This window comes from Corvus brachyrhynchos, unplaced genomic scaffold (assembly GCF_000691975.1).
Source record: "Corvus brachyrhynchos isolate BGI_N302 unplaced genomic scaffold, ASM69197v1 scaffold98, whole genome shotgun sequence".
Lineage (NCBI taxonomy): Eukaryota > Metazoa > Chordata > Aves > Passeriformes > Corvidae > Corvus > Corvus brachyrhynchos.
The window spans coordinates 326,012-344,533 of NW_008239762.1; the positions used below are offsets into that span (position 1 = coordinate 326,012).

Below are 18,522 nucleotides of genomic sequence, written 5' to 3' on the forward strand. Positions count from 1 at the left end.
TGCCATAGCCAGCAGCCTTTCCCAGTCGCCTCTCCCCCCACCCTCACCCTACCCCACAGCCAGTGGGAAGAACCCCGTCATGATCCTCAACGAGCTGCGCCCGGGGCTGAAGTACGAGTTCCTCTCGGAGAGCGGAGAGAGCCACGCCAAAAACTTTGTCATGGCTGTGGCGGTGGACGGTCAGACTTTCGAAGGCTCGGGAAGGAATAAAAAGCTGGCAAAAGCTCGGGCTGCTCAGTCAGCCCTGGCATCCCTGTTTAACATGCAGCTGGACCAGACTCCATCTCGCCAGCCCATTCCCAGCGAGGGGCTCCAGTTACACTTGCCACAGGTGAGAAACCCTTTGGGTGTTGTGGATGGCTTTGTGTAATGAGCAAGAGGAGTCAAGTCATGTGTATTGAATCAGTTTGCACAGCGTTTCTGCTTCCGTAGATATGTGCGTGTATATATACATATATATAATATATGTTTATATGTATTAGGTGATTTATCCAGTTGTAGCTTCTGACAATGTGTATTTTCTTGCACAGAGAAGAGGCTTTGTTTCTGATGTTTTCTACCTTGACCATGTTGCGTAAGAGAGCCCCAGTGCCAGCCTGAATTATGGTTTGTGCTGGGGAAAGATTGAATCACATCTTGCTCATCTCAGGCAGCAAGACTTAGATGGAGTTCAAGTGAGAATTACTGCTTTAAGTGAAGTTATTATTTGATGCAACAGTTTTTAGCAGAGAAGAAAATCATTCTCTCCTGCAAACAGAAATTGTTGGAAGTCAAGGTCAGATTAAGTGAGGCTGATGCAACTGCCACTGATTTCCAGGGTGTAAACACATTCCATATGCATGTATCCAGGATGTGTGGTTAAATGGCTGTCATCTGAAGGGTTGGGCTCTAGGCAGATGAATTAATATGCATATGGAAGTTGCTTAGGCAAGTAAATCTGGCTGAGAAATAATTTAAATCAAACAGTTAGTGAACTAGAGAAAATATCAAATATACTGGACACAGACTAGAAATTTAAAATCACTAGAATGGAGTAATTTTGAATTTTTTTTAATGCAGAAGAATTCTCCTCTCTTTTCTTGTTTATGTATCTTCCCAGTCAAACTACACTAATAATTGTTTGACTACTGTCTTTCTACTGCATCTCTTGGGTCCTTTTAATGATACTATATTCCCATCTAAATTAAAATATTTGCCTGTGAATTCTTTAGTAACTTTCTGTTTTAGAATTTCAAGGCTTTGACCTTTTCTATCTCAAAACCATTGTTCTAGATTTCATTAAAATTCTGACATACTGTTCTGATTTGATAACGTGGGGTCAAAGAGTATAAGTAGATGTTGTGACTATTTTAAATACATTGTTTTTGCAAAATACATGGACAATATGCATATTTTAGAACTTCCTATATGGTTTCATTTTAACGTTGCACAATTATTGTGTTACTGATAAATGTTTCCTTCATTTTCAAATCCAGGATCATGCTGTTTTGGGTAGTTATGATTTCTTCAGTAGATTCAGTGATTTCTGTGCTTTTTAAAAGCGGAGTACATTCTCTGCTTTTAAAAGTAGATTTGACCCCAGACACCAAAAAAATTTCACTGCCAGTAATTCATGTGTTATTAGTTCTTGCATCAGTAAAATGGTGAAAACTGGAACTGGAAGAGGGAAGTGTGAAAAGCCCAAGCTGAGCTGGGAAAGACCTTACATGGGTGCTGCCTCATTTAGACCAAATTTCAAGTAATCTTTTTATTCAGGGACTTTTGATCAGCTTGTCATCAGGATGTCATCAAGCACTTCACTGTGTTGCTTTGCTTTGAATTTTAATTAACTGTTATTGGAATTACATTAGGTCTTTTATGTATTAGTGATTTTGGTCTGTGTGTATTTAATGATTTAAGCATTTGTGGTGTTTAGATGTCCTGCTTTATTTATCTTCTTTTTTTAAAGTCTGTGAGTTGTTTAATTTTTTTAGATAGTGATAACTGTGTAAAAGACTGTTAAATTCAGAGATAATCCTAAAGTGGGTGAAATCACAAAAATTTGAGAGTGCAGGAATGATGTAAATGAGGATAGGATTTGATATAACATGTGGGCCAAATAAAATGTTGATTGGGTTGGAAAAAATGAAAGCTAGAAATATGCAAGGGGAGGAAAAATTCAAATACCAAATGCTTAGGGGAAATAAAAGATGTACAGTGTAGTTGTGCTAGTGAAGATGTTGGAATTGACTGCCTGGGTGGCAGATCCAAACCTGCCTGTAGCTCATTTGTGATGAGAAGAATGGAGTTGAGATGAGAGATGATCCCTGTGACAGTGGTGGTTGTGAGTATGGCTGAAAAATCTTGTCTGTGACCCCACCAGACCTCCTGAGAGCTGCAGGTGCCCCAAAGAGAGTTAAATGCAGAAACACATGTGCAAAGTATCAAAGGGTACAGAAGGGTTGCTGCAATCAAAAATTGATTGTTGTGAAATGGGTGTGAGAATAACCTTATGGTCTGTACAGGGGGTTATCGAGGTGCTGATCCTGTGGTTCAGTTTTTCAATTCAAGCTTGTCTGCTTGCTCACAGCTTGGCCTGTTGTTCGTCCTGTTGTCAGGGATGAAGGAAGGTTCCCTGCAGTGAGGAACATCTCTGTGCTGGGAAAGTGAGTTAAACTCGGGAACACACTCAATGTGTGCCTCAGAGCGGGTAAAAGTGTCCCACTGAAGAACTCAGCAGCTGTGCATTTATCACCTGGCAGTGGGTGTGGTGGGATTGTACAGGTTGTCACACTTGCATTAGAGGGACTTGCCTCTCCAAAACAAAGAAAATACTTTTATGGTTAGCTCTGCTTTGGGAACTGATCAAAAAATCATAGAATCACAGAATGGTTTGGGTTGGAAGAAACCTTAAAGATTATCTTATTCCCACCCCCTTCCATGGGTAGGGACACCTTCCACTATTCCAGGTTGCTCCAAGCCCTGTCCAACCTGCCCTTGAACACTTCCAGGATTGGGGCAGCCATAGCTTCTCAGTGTCAGGGCCTCACCACTCTCACAGGGAAGAATTTCTTCCCAATATCCCATCTAATGCTGCCCTTTGTCAGTAGGAAGCCATTCCCCCTTCTCCTTCACTCCAGGCCCTTGTCCTGAAGTCCGTCTCCAGAGCCCCTTCAGGCACTGGAAGGGCCTCTAAGGTCTCCCTGGATCCTTCTCTTCTCCAGGTGAACACCCCAGCTCTTCCAGCCTGTCTCCAGAGCAGAGGGGCTCCAGCTCTTGGAACATCTTGGTGGTCTTCTCTGGAGGGGTCTCACACCTCTGTCAAAGATGGCATGGTGCTGTCCCAAAAAGAAGTTCTCAGACCAGTACCAAATGCTTTGGAGTAAAACTGAGAAAAGAACAGTAGCAGTAATTCCCCAGTATATGCTTCAAACATTCAGCAGTCCAGGCTGCTGGCGTCACTCAGGGAAAAGTTTTCCGTCAGACAGTGGGATCCTGCTGGTTGGAGGTATCACCTCTTCAGGCCACTCATGGCTTCTATTAGAAAGCTGAGATGGAGGTTTTCCTAATGTTATCTCCTCAAACTGTTTACTTAACAAGATAACTGATTAGTCAAGGTGTGCAGAGAGGTAGAAATTGAAATTGTACACACTGAAGCTTAAAATACAGTTATTTAGATTAGGAAGTTGGACTGTTGTGAGAGAAAGCAAGATGAGCTCCACAAATGAGCATTGTAACTGCAAATGAGATCAGTTTGAAAAACATCACTAGAGAGAGTATTTTTAATCGTTCACTAAATTCAATTTATCCTTTCTGTTGTTGTGGACAGACATTGAAACAAAATGTTAAGCAGGAGAAATGGGATGAGAACCAGTACTGAATGGCTACTTGTACTTGAAGTGCTTTTTTAGTCCTGGTTCAACATGGGGTGAGGGGAACTATAAAAAATTATTCAAATATAGAAAAGATATGCAAATAATTATGAACATGAGTGGTGATCTGGGAAAGCTGGTTCTGGAGAGGTACTGAGGAGTTCTAGGCAGTTCATTGCAATGGACTGCTTAGTGTATACAGGAGAATAAGAATGCAATGGATTCAAACCTGGGAAAAAGATACTTTTGAATATATTTATGGCAATATAATGAATTATATGTTGGAATAATTGCTGTGGAATTGGAAGAAATGTACAAGATACATCAGCATAAGCAGTGAAAGACTCTACAACCAGGCAGAAGTTTCTTTAAATCAATACAGGAAACTTCTCTGAATTGTGTGTGCTGGTCGCTGTTAAAGGGGAGGACCTGGTTGACCTTGATTTTACCTGCAGTGGGAAGTTCACATAAGCCATAAACTGTGAAGAAAAGAAAAAAACCAAAACAAGGGAGAACATTTCTGCTTGAGAAAGTTCCCTGGAGATCCAAGGAGAGCACAGAGGACTTGAGATGTCTTCGGTCAGTTCCCGTGAGACCTGTGAGCTGTTGCTGCTGCCTTTCCCACTGTTCAGGGATCACCAGCATTCATCTTGGGTGGTCTCCATGGCTTGCCAATGTCTTCCTTCAGCTCCAGATTGACCTGAACTTCACCAGCTCCAGAATATTTTCAAGTGTGAATGGTCAGGGTAGTTCTGCTACAACATTGCTGCAACACCTGAATTTAACCAAAACCAGTCTGTGTGTGTAGAAAAGGAGTGGATTCTCTGTGACTTAATCAGAGAAAGGAGCACCCAAAAAACTTGGAGCTAACATGCCTTACTGAGCCAACTGTCAGCTATTTTAGGTCTTTTATTTTTTGAATTACTCAACTTGGAATAATGATTTAATGCAGGAGCGAGGGTAGAGAAACTGTGTGTCAGATGTTAGAGCATTCACAGGGGAGGTGAGACATGAGTTCAATTTCTGTTCCAATTAATATTTATTTGTATGAAAGGCAGTAGAGTCAGAATAAGATGTGAAAGATCCCTACTCAGGCCAGTCAGTGGCCTGGGCTTGTTGTGGAAACAGCTTCAAGTCCTTAGTTTTGAGATGGGGACAGCGAGGACGTAATTTCTGGCCAGTAAGTCTTGTTCCCAGCACTGCCTTATTCCCTTGTCTTCCATGCTCTTAGCTATGTCAATGTAATAGACTGCCTGGGAGAGAGGGATAATTCTAATTTCTTGGGGGAGTATTGTTATAAAAGACCAAAATCTTAGTGACTACATCTGTAGGCATTTAGTAGTGTTTATTCCTCACTGCCCAGCTGTTGTCACACTATTTGTGTATCAAATAGAAATAACGAATCTTTAATATATCTGCCTGTTTTCTGGCAGTGATCCCCCCCCCCCCCCCCGTTTATCCTGGATTGTTTGCATCTCCAAGGGTCATTTTGTCTCGCTTGAGTTTTGCTTAGTCCTTCTTATGAGTCCTTCCCAGTGTCTGGCTCCAAGTTCATCCACGTGTTTTTAGAATTCCTTGCCAGCAGCTTAGCTCCAGGTTCAGTGAGATGCAACTCCATCCCGTTCTGCTGTGCCAGCTTTCATCTTCCTGGAGGAACTCACTGCGTGCTTGTTTGTATATCAACACCACAGTTTCCTCTGCTTTGCTTGTTATGTGAAAAAAAGGATCCTTTTGGAAAAAGCTAATGGATCCAGCCTGTATGCAGGCTTCCTACCCAGCTGCTGTTTAGGGAGCCTTTTGTCAGTGGCATTAGCAGGCAAGGTGGCCATGGATTTCTTCCCAGAAACACCTGGCAGTTTCAGTTCCCAGTGTTGGGGAAGACTCCCCCAGGTACCAGGCACCATTCCTTTTTTTAAATTTTTTTTTGAGCAAAGGTGAGTCACATATTTTATTCCCTGGATGCCAAGCCTCTTCTAGCAGGTTTGAAGCCTCTATTAAGCATAGAAGCGTAGCATAGTTTGGGTTGGAAGTGACCTAAAGCATATATTCTCTTTGTGGATCAGGTCCATCCCTGTCTGGAATAGTTTGGTTCTGTAGTATCTATATTCCACCACAATGTCATTCAACATGATTTTACAATTCAGCATGATTTTACCATGTGCTGTCTAGCACATGACAGTGTAGGGTAGAGCAGAAAATACACAGATTACAGAAATGAGAGCATAAAACTTGCTACTGGGAAGCAATAGCTGTAACTATGCAATGAGGCTAGGGATAAAACACTGGAATGGGGACTCTGTGCCTTGGCTATACAGTGATCTGCCTGCATGGCTGCAGGGAGGTTAATAATTTAAGCCTTTTGTGTATTAATTTTTCATTTCTAAGACCAGGGTCTTAGAAATGAAAAAACACTCAGTTATTTGCTTTTTCTTTTGTGTATTTACCTTAAAGTTCAGCTTTCTGCATTAGGTAAGTACCAGGACAATTAAATGCAGATTTAGTGCTGTGTGGTTGTGGTGCTGGCAGAACATGGACTGTAACCCAGTTTTGGGTCTAGCAACAAAAAGACCATGTTTGAAAATCAGTGTCTGACCGGACATGTTAATAGCCTCTGAGCCAAATTGTGTTCCCAAAAAATATATGGAGTTTCTGAGTTGCAGTCCGTTCAAATGTATCAACAAAATTGGTGTTTGCAATGTCAAGAGTCTTCTGATTCCACAAGTTGAGCGATTGCAAAACATGGATGAGGCTGGTGCAGTTGGGACCTGACTGCTGGTCAGTGTTACCTATCAGGCTCTGGTGAGAGCTGCCAAGCTCTGTAATCATGACACCCAACCTTTAGCTATTTCTTCCTTGGCTGCTAAAGCTTTTCCAAAAGGAAGTTAACATTGAGAGCATGTCCACATCATTTCTGGGCTGTTGGTTCTCATGAGCCTTGTTAAGGAAACGGGAGTGAATGGGGCTGGTGGTCCTCAAACCTTCTTCTTTTCTTTTTTTCTATTTTTATTTTCTTTCCCCCTTTTCTTTTGGGCATCTAACACATCTGTATCATAGAATGGTTTGGGTTGGAAGGGACCTTAAAGCTCATCCAATCCCCCCCCCTGCCATGGGCAGGGACAGTTTCTACTAGACCATGTTGCTCCAAGCCCTGTCCAGCCTGGCCTGGAACACTTCCAGGGATGGGGCAGCCACAGCTCCTCTGTTCCAGTGCTTCATGCAACATCTGCATGGCACTGGTGGGTGTGACACAGTACCTGTGCCTTTGTGGCATGTGAAGCTGTGGGCCGGGTGTGCACACCTAGAACCTCTCAGATACTGCTGGTTGTCAACATATGGTTGCCTTGGCTTCAGTTTCTTTTCAGGTGAAAATTCAAGAATTTGGTCTTGACTCATCTTTTCTAGCAGTTACAGTTCCAGCTGCCTTGAAAACAGCCAGTGAGATTAGCTGCAGTGCTGAACTGGATTGTCAACAGGAGCAGACTGGTATTTTGGAGTTTTCCTTCATTTTAGAAGTTAGCCCCACTTACAGCCTGACTTAAAGTGACTGTTCAAGTTTTCCTGAAAGACAGAAATCTTTCTTAATTTTGAGGCAGCTTATTTGGGGTTATACACTGATGTTTTCTATTCCTAACTTTGTACAGATTTTGTAATAAGACATAGGAAGTGTTAAACTAGTGTTGAAAACAAAGTTGCCCTTATTTATGTAATAGTTAGATAAGGAATTAGATTGTTATAAAAGGTTCATTTGAGGGGCATGGATTTTTACTTCAATCTTCTTGTCAGGCTCAATGTTGAGGATACTGAAATGATGTGTTTTGAGGTTTGAGCATGAGAGTATAGACTTATCTGTCTATCCAGTTGTTCTCCCAAGCCTCAAATGTTCATCAGGATCACAGGCATTAGATACTTTGATGCTTGGCTTACAGCTGTCTGACCTTGTTTTAGTAGACATGGAGTACTCGTACCCCTGCTTCCACTTGCAAGTGATGCCTCAATTTTTAGAGAGAACAATAAAAACTCACTTCATTTGCTTCGTCCAATCATATAAAAGTGTAAATCTTTATAACTTAATGCTCCTGTAATTTTTAATCTTTGAAAAATTTTTTAATGTGCATTTCTGTGTGGTGTTACAGGTTTTAGCTGATGCCGTTGCACGCTTGGTTGTAGATAAATTCAGTGATTTGACAGAAAATTTCACATCTCCACATGCACGTCGAAAAGTCCTTGCTGGAATTGTCATGACAACAGGTAAATAAAAAAAAAATAGTATTTTGAATGCTTAAATATGATAGCTCTGTTTGCATCTAGTAAACTAACTTTTTTCAGTCAACCAGTATATATTTCAGTATTGAAATATATTTTTACTGTTTAATCTTGCAGGTGGACTAAATATAGTAATTAAATCTCAGGTACTTAGAGGAAAATTAGACCTGCAAACACTCCTGTTTCCACAGAATTCCTGTCCTCTTCCTGATTGAGACATCTGAGTAGCTCACAAAATGTAGGTTTTAAAGTTAATCATGAAACTTTGGGAAAATAAATAAAATCCCCCATTGGCCTTGTAGATGGTATTCCTGTTTTGGGCATGTTTTATTCTTAGTGCTCTATGTCAGTCATTTTAGTAAAAATATCTGAAGAAAGCAGTTGATGTTTTGGCAGACGGCAGTGGTGTGCATGTGTCAGCAGTGGTGTCATGGTTCTCTGGGTGCTGACATGAGATCTCTCTGTGTTGCAATTATTAAAGGATCAGGGGCATGGATCATTGATAGAATTAGGGGATCAATAAAAGAACTGTAGCAATAGGCCTGTAAGCAAAAGGCCTGTGTGTGAGGAAAAACTCTGCATGAGAAAATTCTTGTGTGAAAAAAACAGGGCTGGGAACAAAGAGAACTGGAGTTTGAAGATTTGCAGCTGTTCAGATAAGACCCAGAGAAGGGGAGGTAAACTCTGAATTCTTTTAATCATAACATAACTGTAGAAGCTTGCCAATGCAAGTCCAATTATGTAGAAGTAGAAATGCGCTCTGATAAGTTTTAAGTCACTTAAGAGTTAACAAGCTGGTATACTATATAAGTGCCTCTGGATTGCTAATAAATGGAGTTTTGCTCTTATCAACCACATTGGTTTTGGACTGCAATTTTCTCCCCCCTGCCGGAGCGACCGGGCCTCCTTCTTTTTTCAATTCCAACATCTCTGCTTGTCCAAATCACCCAAAACGGTGAAGTTCTGCCCTAAACTAATATATGACCACGCTGCTGCTGAGTTTTCCTCACATTAAGGTTTATCTTGGTCTTCAGTCCATGTGAACCCTTGGTGGAATGCTCATTTTGAGGCTGTCCCAGCCGTGTCCCCTGCTGGTCTCTTGCCCTCCCACTGACACAGGCCCTTGGCAGGTTTGGGAAGCCCTGATGCTCCTCAAGCACTGCTGAGCAACCGGCAGACCTCCATCTGGTAATAACACTGTTTTAGCCCCAAATACATGAGGAATGTGCTGTAGTTTATTTTATTTTGTGATATTTAACAGGTTTTTATGCTATTTACAGCCCTGTATGTGCAATTCCCAGAAGAGTCATGTGCCAAAGAATTAAGACTTAACTAACACATGAATATGTTTTGATTAACTGTAGAAATAGCTTTACACAGAATTAGAAAATATTTCACCATGAATACATGTCTGGGCAACACCTGGAATTAGATGACCCCATTGCATAGCCTTGTGTTGCAGCTCATTGCTTCTCCTCTAGCCCTGTGGGCAGGAGGGCCCAGCTGGGCTCAGGTTCATTTTAACTTGTTGGGCTTTTTTTACCCCTGTTTTGCTAAGTGGCATTTTGGTCTGTCTTTCTTAGTCCTTCATTCACCTGGGTTTTTTGAGTGATAAAGGCAGTTCTCTGTATAGGAAACACCCATCCAACATACTTTTAAAATTCTATTGCATGGGGTGGTTTAATACCAAGAACTACACATTATACTGGTAATCTTTACAGTGATTTAAGCATTTACAATTGTTTTTTCCCTAGTCTTACCTTTCCTGTTGTTGGCTCAATACCCTTCCATGATGTGTTGCTGCTTTAATAAACCAGTGCCTTTCAGATTTCTAAAGTGGCTGTGAATATTTGCGTAGGTGGCCAGAAGGTACATGCTGAAAGTTGCTGGCTGCCTGAACCTCAGGAAAAAAAGCACTTTGAATCTCGGTCTTTAATGATTCTTCTTGAAGCAGCACTTTTTACCTGCGGGTTTTCAATTTTTAACTTGTCTGAACTCCAACATGAAGAGAGTAGTTCTCATAAGAGCCACAGACAGTGCTGGTGCAGGGAGGTATGGCTCAATGAAGCTTTTGTTTTAAATAAATTATCAGAAGAAAAACCCATTTTTTTAAAAGAAGCAAACAACAACAACAAAAAAAAGAGCCTTGTTTTCGGTTCTGCAAGAAGATCACTCACTGCATTATTGGTGATGTTAATTGTATCTCCTTCCTGAAATTTTGTTTTGCAGGTACAGATGTGAAAGATGCCCTGGTAATAAGTGTTTCTACAGGAACAAAATGCATCAATGGTGAATACATGAGTGATCGTGGTCTTGCATTAAATGACTGCCATGCAGAAATTATAGCTCGACGGTGTCTGCTGAAATTTCTGTACACACAACTTGAGCTTTACCTAAGGTAAGCTGGAGGGAAAAAATGATGAGCTGATCCCACAGAGCTGAGAAAGTGTCTGTGGAATACATCTGTCTTCATTATTTCACTGTAAAACACTTGTCCTGTTGCATTAGGATGTTGAATTTAGAACTTGTGCCCTTTGCCCTCAAGTTTGAGTTGAACAAAACATTTATTCAGTGAGGTGTCAGTCATGAGAGGGGAGGACAGGGAAAATAATTGGCAATCATTTTGTAAACTGTAAACATATAAATCAAAATAATATGAAGTGGGCTAAAGGTTGCTGATGTTTCATTTAAGTGCCTGAAAGCTCTTGACATCTGGGGTTGCCACAGGCTCTTTGTTTCCTGTCTTGATGGTCCTTTAATTTTGTTAATTGTCATAACTGTTAGATTTATATTACAGAATCTTCAGCCATCCTGTGTTTGTTTTTAATGCCTGTTAAGTCTGCCCAGCTTATGCTTATTTCCATGTTAATGACAGTTTTCACTCTAGCTTTCTTCTCTGTTTCAGCAATAAAGAAGATCAGCAAAAATCCATTTTTATCAGATCGGAGCAAGGCGGGTTTAAGCTGAAGGAGAATGTGCAGTTCCATCTCTATATCAGCACATCTCCTTGTGGTGATGCTCGGATTTTCTCACCCCATGAAGCAGCTCAAGAGGGTATGACAGCAGTCCTCTTCCACCCAAGGGAGCTTAAATTATTCTTGGGGCATGTACAAGCGGCATGGTTAAAATTTAGGTGTCTTCTTTCCTTTTAGCATAGAGGTGTGTTAGACAAAGATCTCTTCCAAAAAAGTCTGAGCTGTTCTTCCTCTGTGGTAGAAGTTCAGTATAGAGTGATGAGCCCTGTGGTCTTGAAGAGGTTGATGCTAACTGAGATAAGCCAGTGAGTCAGCAAGTATTCCTACAGAACTAACCATCCCCTTTCCTTGTTTCTATCCTTTAACAGCAGTTCTCTGCCTGCCCCTTCCACAGTCTGCCCATTAACTTCATTTTAACTCTGTAACACCCAGAAAAGAGCTCAAGAGCTGCCTGCTTCCTACTGCTCCTTTGGTGAAAGCTTGGTTTAACTGCAAGTGTGTTTTGGAAGGCAGTGTTTGTGAGAGGTGTCTGATGCTGTAGCTAAATTGCCAAGAGCAGCAGGAACTGTGATGTAAGCCAGCAATAACTGCAGGCAAATACCTCAAATTAGTCTTTCTTATTGTGATTCTAATGTAAAACCCTTTGAAAATGTTCCTCAGCTGATTCTCAGTGTTTTTTGCCCTTCAGACCAAGGGGACAGACACCCAAACCGAAAAGCCAGAGGACAGCTACGGACAAAAATTGAGTCTGGGGAAGGGACCATCCCCGTGCGCTCCACTACCACTATCCAGACGTGGGATGGGGTATTGCAAGGAGAGAGGCTGCTGACCATGTCCTGCAGTGACAAGATAGCCAGGTGAGATGCTGAATGATTGGTTTTGTTGCTATTGATGTTACTGCTGAAGGAGGGCATAGGACAAGCGGGAATGGCCTTAAGCTGAAGCAGGGCTGGGTTAGATGGGATATTGGAAAGAAATTCTTCCCTGTGAGGGTGGTGAGGCCCTGGCACAGGTTGCCCAGAGAAGCTGTGGCTGGCCCATCTCTGAAAGTGTCCAAGGTCAAGATTGAATGGGGCTTGGAGCAACCTGGGATAGTGGAAGAGGAATGGAATAAGATAATCTTTAAGGTTTCTTCCAACCCAAAACCATCCTGTGATTCCTAAAGGAGGGGTGCATGATACCCACAGTGCATGTGCAGGGAATTGCTGGGCTTATCTCAATGCTTAGACATAGTGTGAGAGTGGCTGTCACCCCGTGATAAAGCCCTGATTCTTCACCTACAGTTGATGTCAGACCTTTTGCTGGCTTCAGAGGCAAGGTGGAGTCATTCTGTATCATTCCAGCCACATCAAGTCATGACAGCTTTGTTTTGTATTTCTATCACTAGGGAATAGCAGAGGAATGTTTTAGTGGTTTTTTTTCCCCCTAAAGTAGTACAGCATTAGGAAAACAGTACAATAAATCTATTACATTACTTATATTTGGATAACTTCCTCTGGTGATATACATCCTTGCCCCATTGTTGGAAATGTTCCAAGTCAGGTTGGATGGGGCTTGGAGCAACCTGGTCTAGTGAAAGTGTCCCTGCCCATGGCAGGGGGTTGGAACAGGACAAGCTTCAAAGTCCCTTCCAACCCAAACCATTCCATGATATCAAGGATACCTACATTTTCCATGCATAGTTTAGATTTTTATCATTTTGTATGGTGGAAAGTGTCCCTGTTAAAAAAATCCTAATGGATGGGCACTTCTAGTTTTTAACTCTAGAATTTTATTTATAGTTTAAGTATTTTATTGTAATTAAATATTTTGTTTCCAGAACAGTATTTTAATTTATATTTCATCCAATTCCTTCTTTGTTGTTCTTTTTGGCAAAGATTGAAAGATTGTTTTTGTTTTCAGAATCATAAATGGACAAAAAAAAATTTAGCAGTAGAATCCTTTAACAAGCGTCAGAAGTATGGGAGAGTTGCAACATCATAATTTTTTTAAATGAGTCTGTGCGTTTGCAGCCTTTGTGCTCTTGCAAAGTAGATGAGAAATACCAAGTTTTTTGGCTAATGTTACTTTAGTTATTTTTTAATGATATGTATGTTAAATATGTTTTAAAGTCACTGTTAGCCCGACTCAAAGTTTATTAAGGATATTAAGTAGGAACTGTTTTTGTGAACTGCATATGCCAAATGAAAAATAGAGGAGGAAAGTTGCATAATGGATTTGTTCCTTTAGTCTTGTCTCAAGTAATCAGCATCTCTACTGAAGGAAAACATTTTATTTTAGTTTAAATACCCCTAACATAAATGAATAGGGTCTTTCAGAAGCTAGGACAGGCAGCTGGGGAAAGGTAATTCTATAAAAATGACATTTCAGCTTCTTTTATAATATTTTCAGTAAAATTCACCAAATAAATTCCCCAGTTTCATGTCAGGGGCTTCTCCCAACCTACTGACTTGGGATTCATGCCACATTCTTTTATCACATTGGCATTGCAAATATATTAAAAAAAAAAAAAAAAGCCAGTTGTTGAGCTAGAACACATTTGATTCTTTTGTTGATTTTGTATGATGCAGAACAGAATCCATCTCTCGCTTCCATAGCTAGCTGTCACCTCTCCTTGGGGCTAATGGGAATAATTTTGTTTGTGCCAGTGAAGGAAGCAAATAGAACCCCTTGACACAGAACAAAGACTGTATGGCGGGTAAGGAGGCCCAAATTTTCATCTTTTTTTTTTTTTTTTTTCTTTTTTTTTTTTTTTTTTTTTTTTTTTTTTTTTTTTTTACATTGCCCTGACATGTTTTGTCCATTTACATTTGAAAGAATGCCTTGCTCCACAGTGTCCAGCAATCAGTCCTCCAGTATGCCTCAGACATGGGAATTACCACTGATCTTTCCCAAGGTTCGCAGTCACAGCCTGGGAAAGATGTGGATAAATTTGGGGTGTGGCACTGCACTTGTATCAAACCACTTGTATCTGAACTGGCTCATCTGTGTGGATTATCTGTATAATCCAGGTTGCTGTTTCCAGCCTTTGAGGGCTTTGCTGCAGCGTGCTGCCCAGCACCCTCCTAGACCTGGTAGGAGCAATCAGGGAGAGTTGTGAGAAATGTGGGAGGGCCATGAGTGTAATCCCCCTTGGGCTGGAAGCATTAAAACAGGATTGTCCTGGTGTGTTAGAGCTTGGTGGCTCTGCAGTAGGGTGTTAGGGTGGTTTCTGACCAGAGTTAACATTAATATACGTGCATTTGTTTTAAATGTATCCTGACCTGGTGCCATGGTACTTCATGATGTTGATTTTTGTCATTCTCCTTCTGATGTGCTTTTCTGCCCATATTTTTGGTTTCAAGTTATTACTTACCTTCTCATTAAACATTCCAGTTAATGGCTAATGTCCTGCTGAGAAGTGCAAAATTCCTTTTCACATGGTTTCTCTGGTAGAAAAGCTCTAGGAACTGAGAAAAACTTTCTATGTTGAGTTGTTAAAAGGAAAGTCGTTGGTGCTCTTCTACTTTAAAGAAGGGAAAATATTTTTCTGATAAACTTTTGTGTGAAAGAATATCACATGCCCATCCACCAGCCTTGTTTTGTGCTTATTCAGAGTGGGAAATCCAAATGGACATTTGTAACTCAGTCTTCCTCCTTTTGTCCCCAAAAGAGAGCATTTCTCCTCACCAGTTCTTAACCCAGTGACAGTGGCGATGTGATTGCAGTGGCCACTTTGATGCATGGTGGCACTTAGGTAAAATACCTGAGGGGAGGTGGTGAGAAACGACTATCCAAGGTGTACCATTATGGAACCTCTCCAACTAGGCTCACATATGTTACGATCTGGTTTAAACCCAGAAGAGCAAAGAAAACAAAGTCTGTGTATAAAACAGAAAAAACTTTGAAGGTTCAAAATATACCCAAAAACGAGATTAAAACCGAACGAGATTAGATGTTGGTGCCAAAAAATTGATGTGTTTTATTTAATAGTAAAAGAGGCAAAGAGAAAGAAAGAGAAAAGACAGAAAGAAATAGAGAAAGAAGTGTGTGTGGGGGGTGGGGGGATAGGGAGAGAGTGACAGGGGTTAGGTGGAAGCATATTACCCATCCCAGGGTCCCAATGACGTCTCATTGCTCCCCTCCATCTGGTCTTGGTGAGGGTCCCCTGCCGCCGCCGAACTGAAGAGTGTAGAATGCAGTGGATGAACACATGTTTTGCGCAGGTGGGAACGCCCAGGTGTCTCCCCTGCAGGGCGCCAGTGTGTCACTGTCCCTTGCAGCACCATGGATCTGTTGCATCATCTCTGGTTTTCTGGTGAAGGATCTGGGGACCCCTTTGGGGGCGGGTGTTCGATGGGCCATGGCACCCCTCTGTCCTTCATGTGGATGCAGCTTCGCCCTAGCAGAAGAGGGCCCTCAGCTGGGCTTCCCTGCACAGCGGAGGATGGGCGTTCACTGCCTTTCACCAGAGGCTTTTCCAGCACACACCCGAAGCCTCTCCTCCCTCCACCCTTTGGTGCAGGGGGTCTGTGTGAGCCTGGCAGCTGATAGGCCTGGGGCTGTGGTCTCCACTCCTGAGGTGTTAAGCCTGTGCTTTGGGAATGTCCCCAGCCCTGAGTTGTTACTTTATCTTATCTTCATCATCAAGAGGTGTAAGGCCTCAGTCAGGCCTGTTCAATACTGGTCTCTGCGGCTTTTGTAATACATTTTGCTAGAGTAGGCAAAAGTCCTTCATGAAGATGTTTAAGTAATAAACTATTAACATTTCAGTCTCCAACAACATACAGGCAGCAAATCCAGGCAATGCCAGAAAAGCTGGGACAAGGCAGAGCTGCATGGTTGCCTGCCTTGGTGCAGCTACAAGGGGAAACACTTTTTCATGTGTGTAATTGCAAGTCTAAAACGGTGTTTGTGAGAAGGGCTGCTGTCAAAGACCAGAGACTTCCTGCGCTTACAATTTACAGTGTGGGCTGCTGAGCCAGCTACTTGATTTAAAAGAAGCTCTCACTCCTTGTAAAGATACTGCTGCCTGTTTACAACTGTGGCCCTTGAAGAGGAGTGGTCATAGAGACTTAATTAATCTCTTAAGGAAACAAGAAGAAATCGGGTTTAAAGTTGTGCCTTCTGCACACCAGAAGGAAAACTGCTTTCTGGTATAGTCCTTCATCTTCCACAGTGACATCTTTTCTCACTTGCCATCAGTTGCAAGTAAAAACTTGTGATAAACAAAATGCTAACTAAATAATTTTTATTTCTTCATAGTAATTGTGGTTTATAAATAATATTGATATGGGAAGCTCTTTGAACTGTAAACACTTGATAGGTTTTGCCTTGTTTGAGTATTTGCAGGAGACTCTTGTTTTCCTGAGATGAATTTTGACACCAGTTCCATGTGGACACCATTGTGGGTCACACATAGTGACTGCCCTCCGCCATACTGCTCTCTGCATAAAAAATTAGTAACTGTTTGATATTAACATCAAATTGTATGACTTACTGCTGTTAGGCCCCCCTCAATTCTGTATTTTCTCTAAAATAATGTGAATAGCAGCATTTCTGTACCTTTGGAGTTTGAAAGGTTCAGAGGGGAATTTTTACCTGACGCGTATATTTTTAACTGGTTTTATTTTTGGCAAGAGGTGCTACCAGCACATTGTGAAAGTGTTGCTGAGAGTTAAATTTTACTTACCTTCTCATGTGTCAAGAGCTGTGAAATCAGCTGCATTTCTTGAAGAAATCCACAGACCTTTTAGGAATCCACTGTGAAATCCACAGACCTTTTAGGAATCCACTGTAGATACCCCTGAGCAGATGGTGGTCTGAAGCAGAAATGTGACAACACAGCAAGGAGGAGAGGACTCCTCTTGATTTGGTGTCAGTGTCTGGTTTCTCCACCCTCTTTTTTCAGTGCAGCGTGCTTGACAACAGCAAAGGTTGAGGAAGTGCATCCATCCTTCAGATTGTTATGAACAGAATCTAGAGTAGAGAATACAGAATAAGAAAACCAGTGACTATGATAAATTTATAAAATTCAGATTTCCCACTGAGGTGGTCATCTGTAAGACCTCAGGTGAGCACAGTACACAGAGAGTGTCCTCTGTGTAAATTGTCAGGAGTTGAACACAACTCATGTGCATTGATCTGCAAAGGCCAAGGTGGGGGTCGAGCCTGTAAAGGTGTTGGGATGTACTGGTTTGAAGGAGCATTTCCCAACACTGTCCTTGTACTCCCAACAGTGAAGAAATCACCATTAGCTGTACCCCAGCTCAAATCAGGGCACCCGTGTTTGAGCGTTGGCAGTTTGAATGTAAATCCTGTGGCTATTCATACCAATCTAAGAGCTTGCACTTTAAATATCAGTTTTACTTTGAGGTAAAGTTTTTGAAGGTTGTCAAAGAAAATTCTTGTAGTAACTTAAAACTGGAGTGCTCAGAATGTGTTAAATACTGTTATAACACTTTTTTTTGCTTAGCTTAGACAAGCATCTCATGTGTTTCCAGTGAGAAGGTATACATTGGAAAAGTTTCCCTGCCTGCTTCCATGTTCTCTCCTATCTGCAGCGCTCTGCTTTACATGCTTTTCTTTAGGCATGTCAGTATCTTTTGATGTGATGCAGCATTCTTGTGTTCTGCTCGTGCTCGTTTTTTAGTACCCAGGTTTGGGTTTGTAAGCTAGATTTAAGTCACTTCAGTAACTTACTTAACTCTTTTCTGATGCTATTTTTAATGTGAAGAAAAAAAATCCATTGTTTAATTGCTCCACTGGAAAGACAACACTGACTTGAAGTTTTCTGTAGTGCATTTTGCTTTTTCTGCTCTGCACCACATGGTTTATAGTGAAGTACAGCATTTGGCCCATTAATTTTAAAAGAAATTGTGCTTTCAGTAGAGGTTAGTGTTAGATTGGCAGCAATTGTTGGTGTGTGTTCTGACAACCTGTGTTTGTAAACTGGAGGATGAGGCACTTCTGGAGGCAATGCCTGTGGCCTTTTGAAAACTGATGTATGGTGGTGGTTTCTTCTCAGTTTATATTCATAAAGGTTGTTCCAGTGTACGTGCTAATGGAAGTGAGATATTACTGTTCGATGGAAGTAAAGTATGAAAAAGGAACAAGAAGAAAGTCTCCATGCAGTGCTTTCTTTCACTCTGCTATGATCTGCAGAACATGACCATAAATCTGATAGGGAGAAGCTGAGGGATCTGGGGGGGCTCAGCCTGAAGGAAAGGAGGCTCTGGGGTGACGTTCTTGCTCTCTGCAACTCCCTGATGGGAGGGTAGAGTTAGGTGAGGGTTGGTCTCTTCTCCCACATATCAAGGGACAGGACCAGAGGAAATTGCCTCAAGCTGTGCCAGGTGAGGTGCAGGTTGGATATTGGGGAAAAATTTGGCCAGACCCTGGAACAGGCTGCCCAGGGAAGTGGTGGAGTGTAGGTGGGAAGTGTCCAAAAGGTG

General features: G+C 41.6%; 1 protein-coding gene across 3 annotated transcripts in view; it reads left to right on the plus strand.

Moving 5' to 3' along the window:
* The window catches only part of ADARB1 (adenosine deaminase, RNA specific B1), a 115,939-nt gene that overhangs the window by 85,788 nt on the left and 11,629 nt on the right, over positions 1-18,522 (plus strand). For all 3 annotated transcript variants that reach the window (XM_017742757.1, XM_008640186.2, XM_017742758.1), the window contains 5 exons: positions 1-331; positions 7,985-8,099; positions 10,344-10,512; positions 11,020-11,168; positions 11,778-11,946. In XM_017742757.1, the coding sequence (XP_017598246.1) occupies positions 1-331; positions 7,985-8,099; positions 10,344-10,512; positions 11,020-11,168; positions 11,778-11,946 (933 nt within the window). The remainder of the gene's footprint in view (positions 332-7,984; positions 8,100-10,343; positions 10,513-11,019; positions 11,169-11,777; positions 11,947-18,522) is intronic.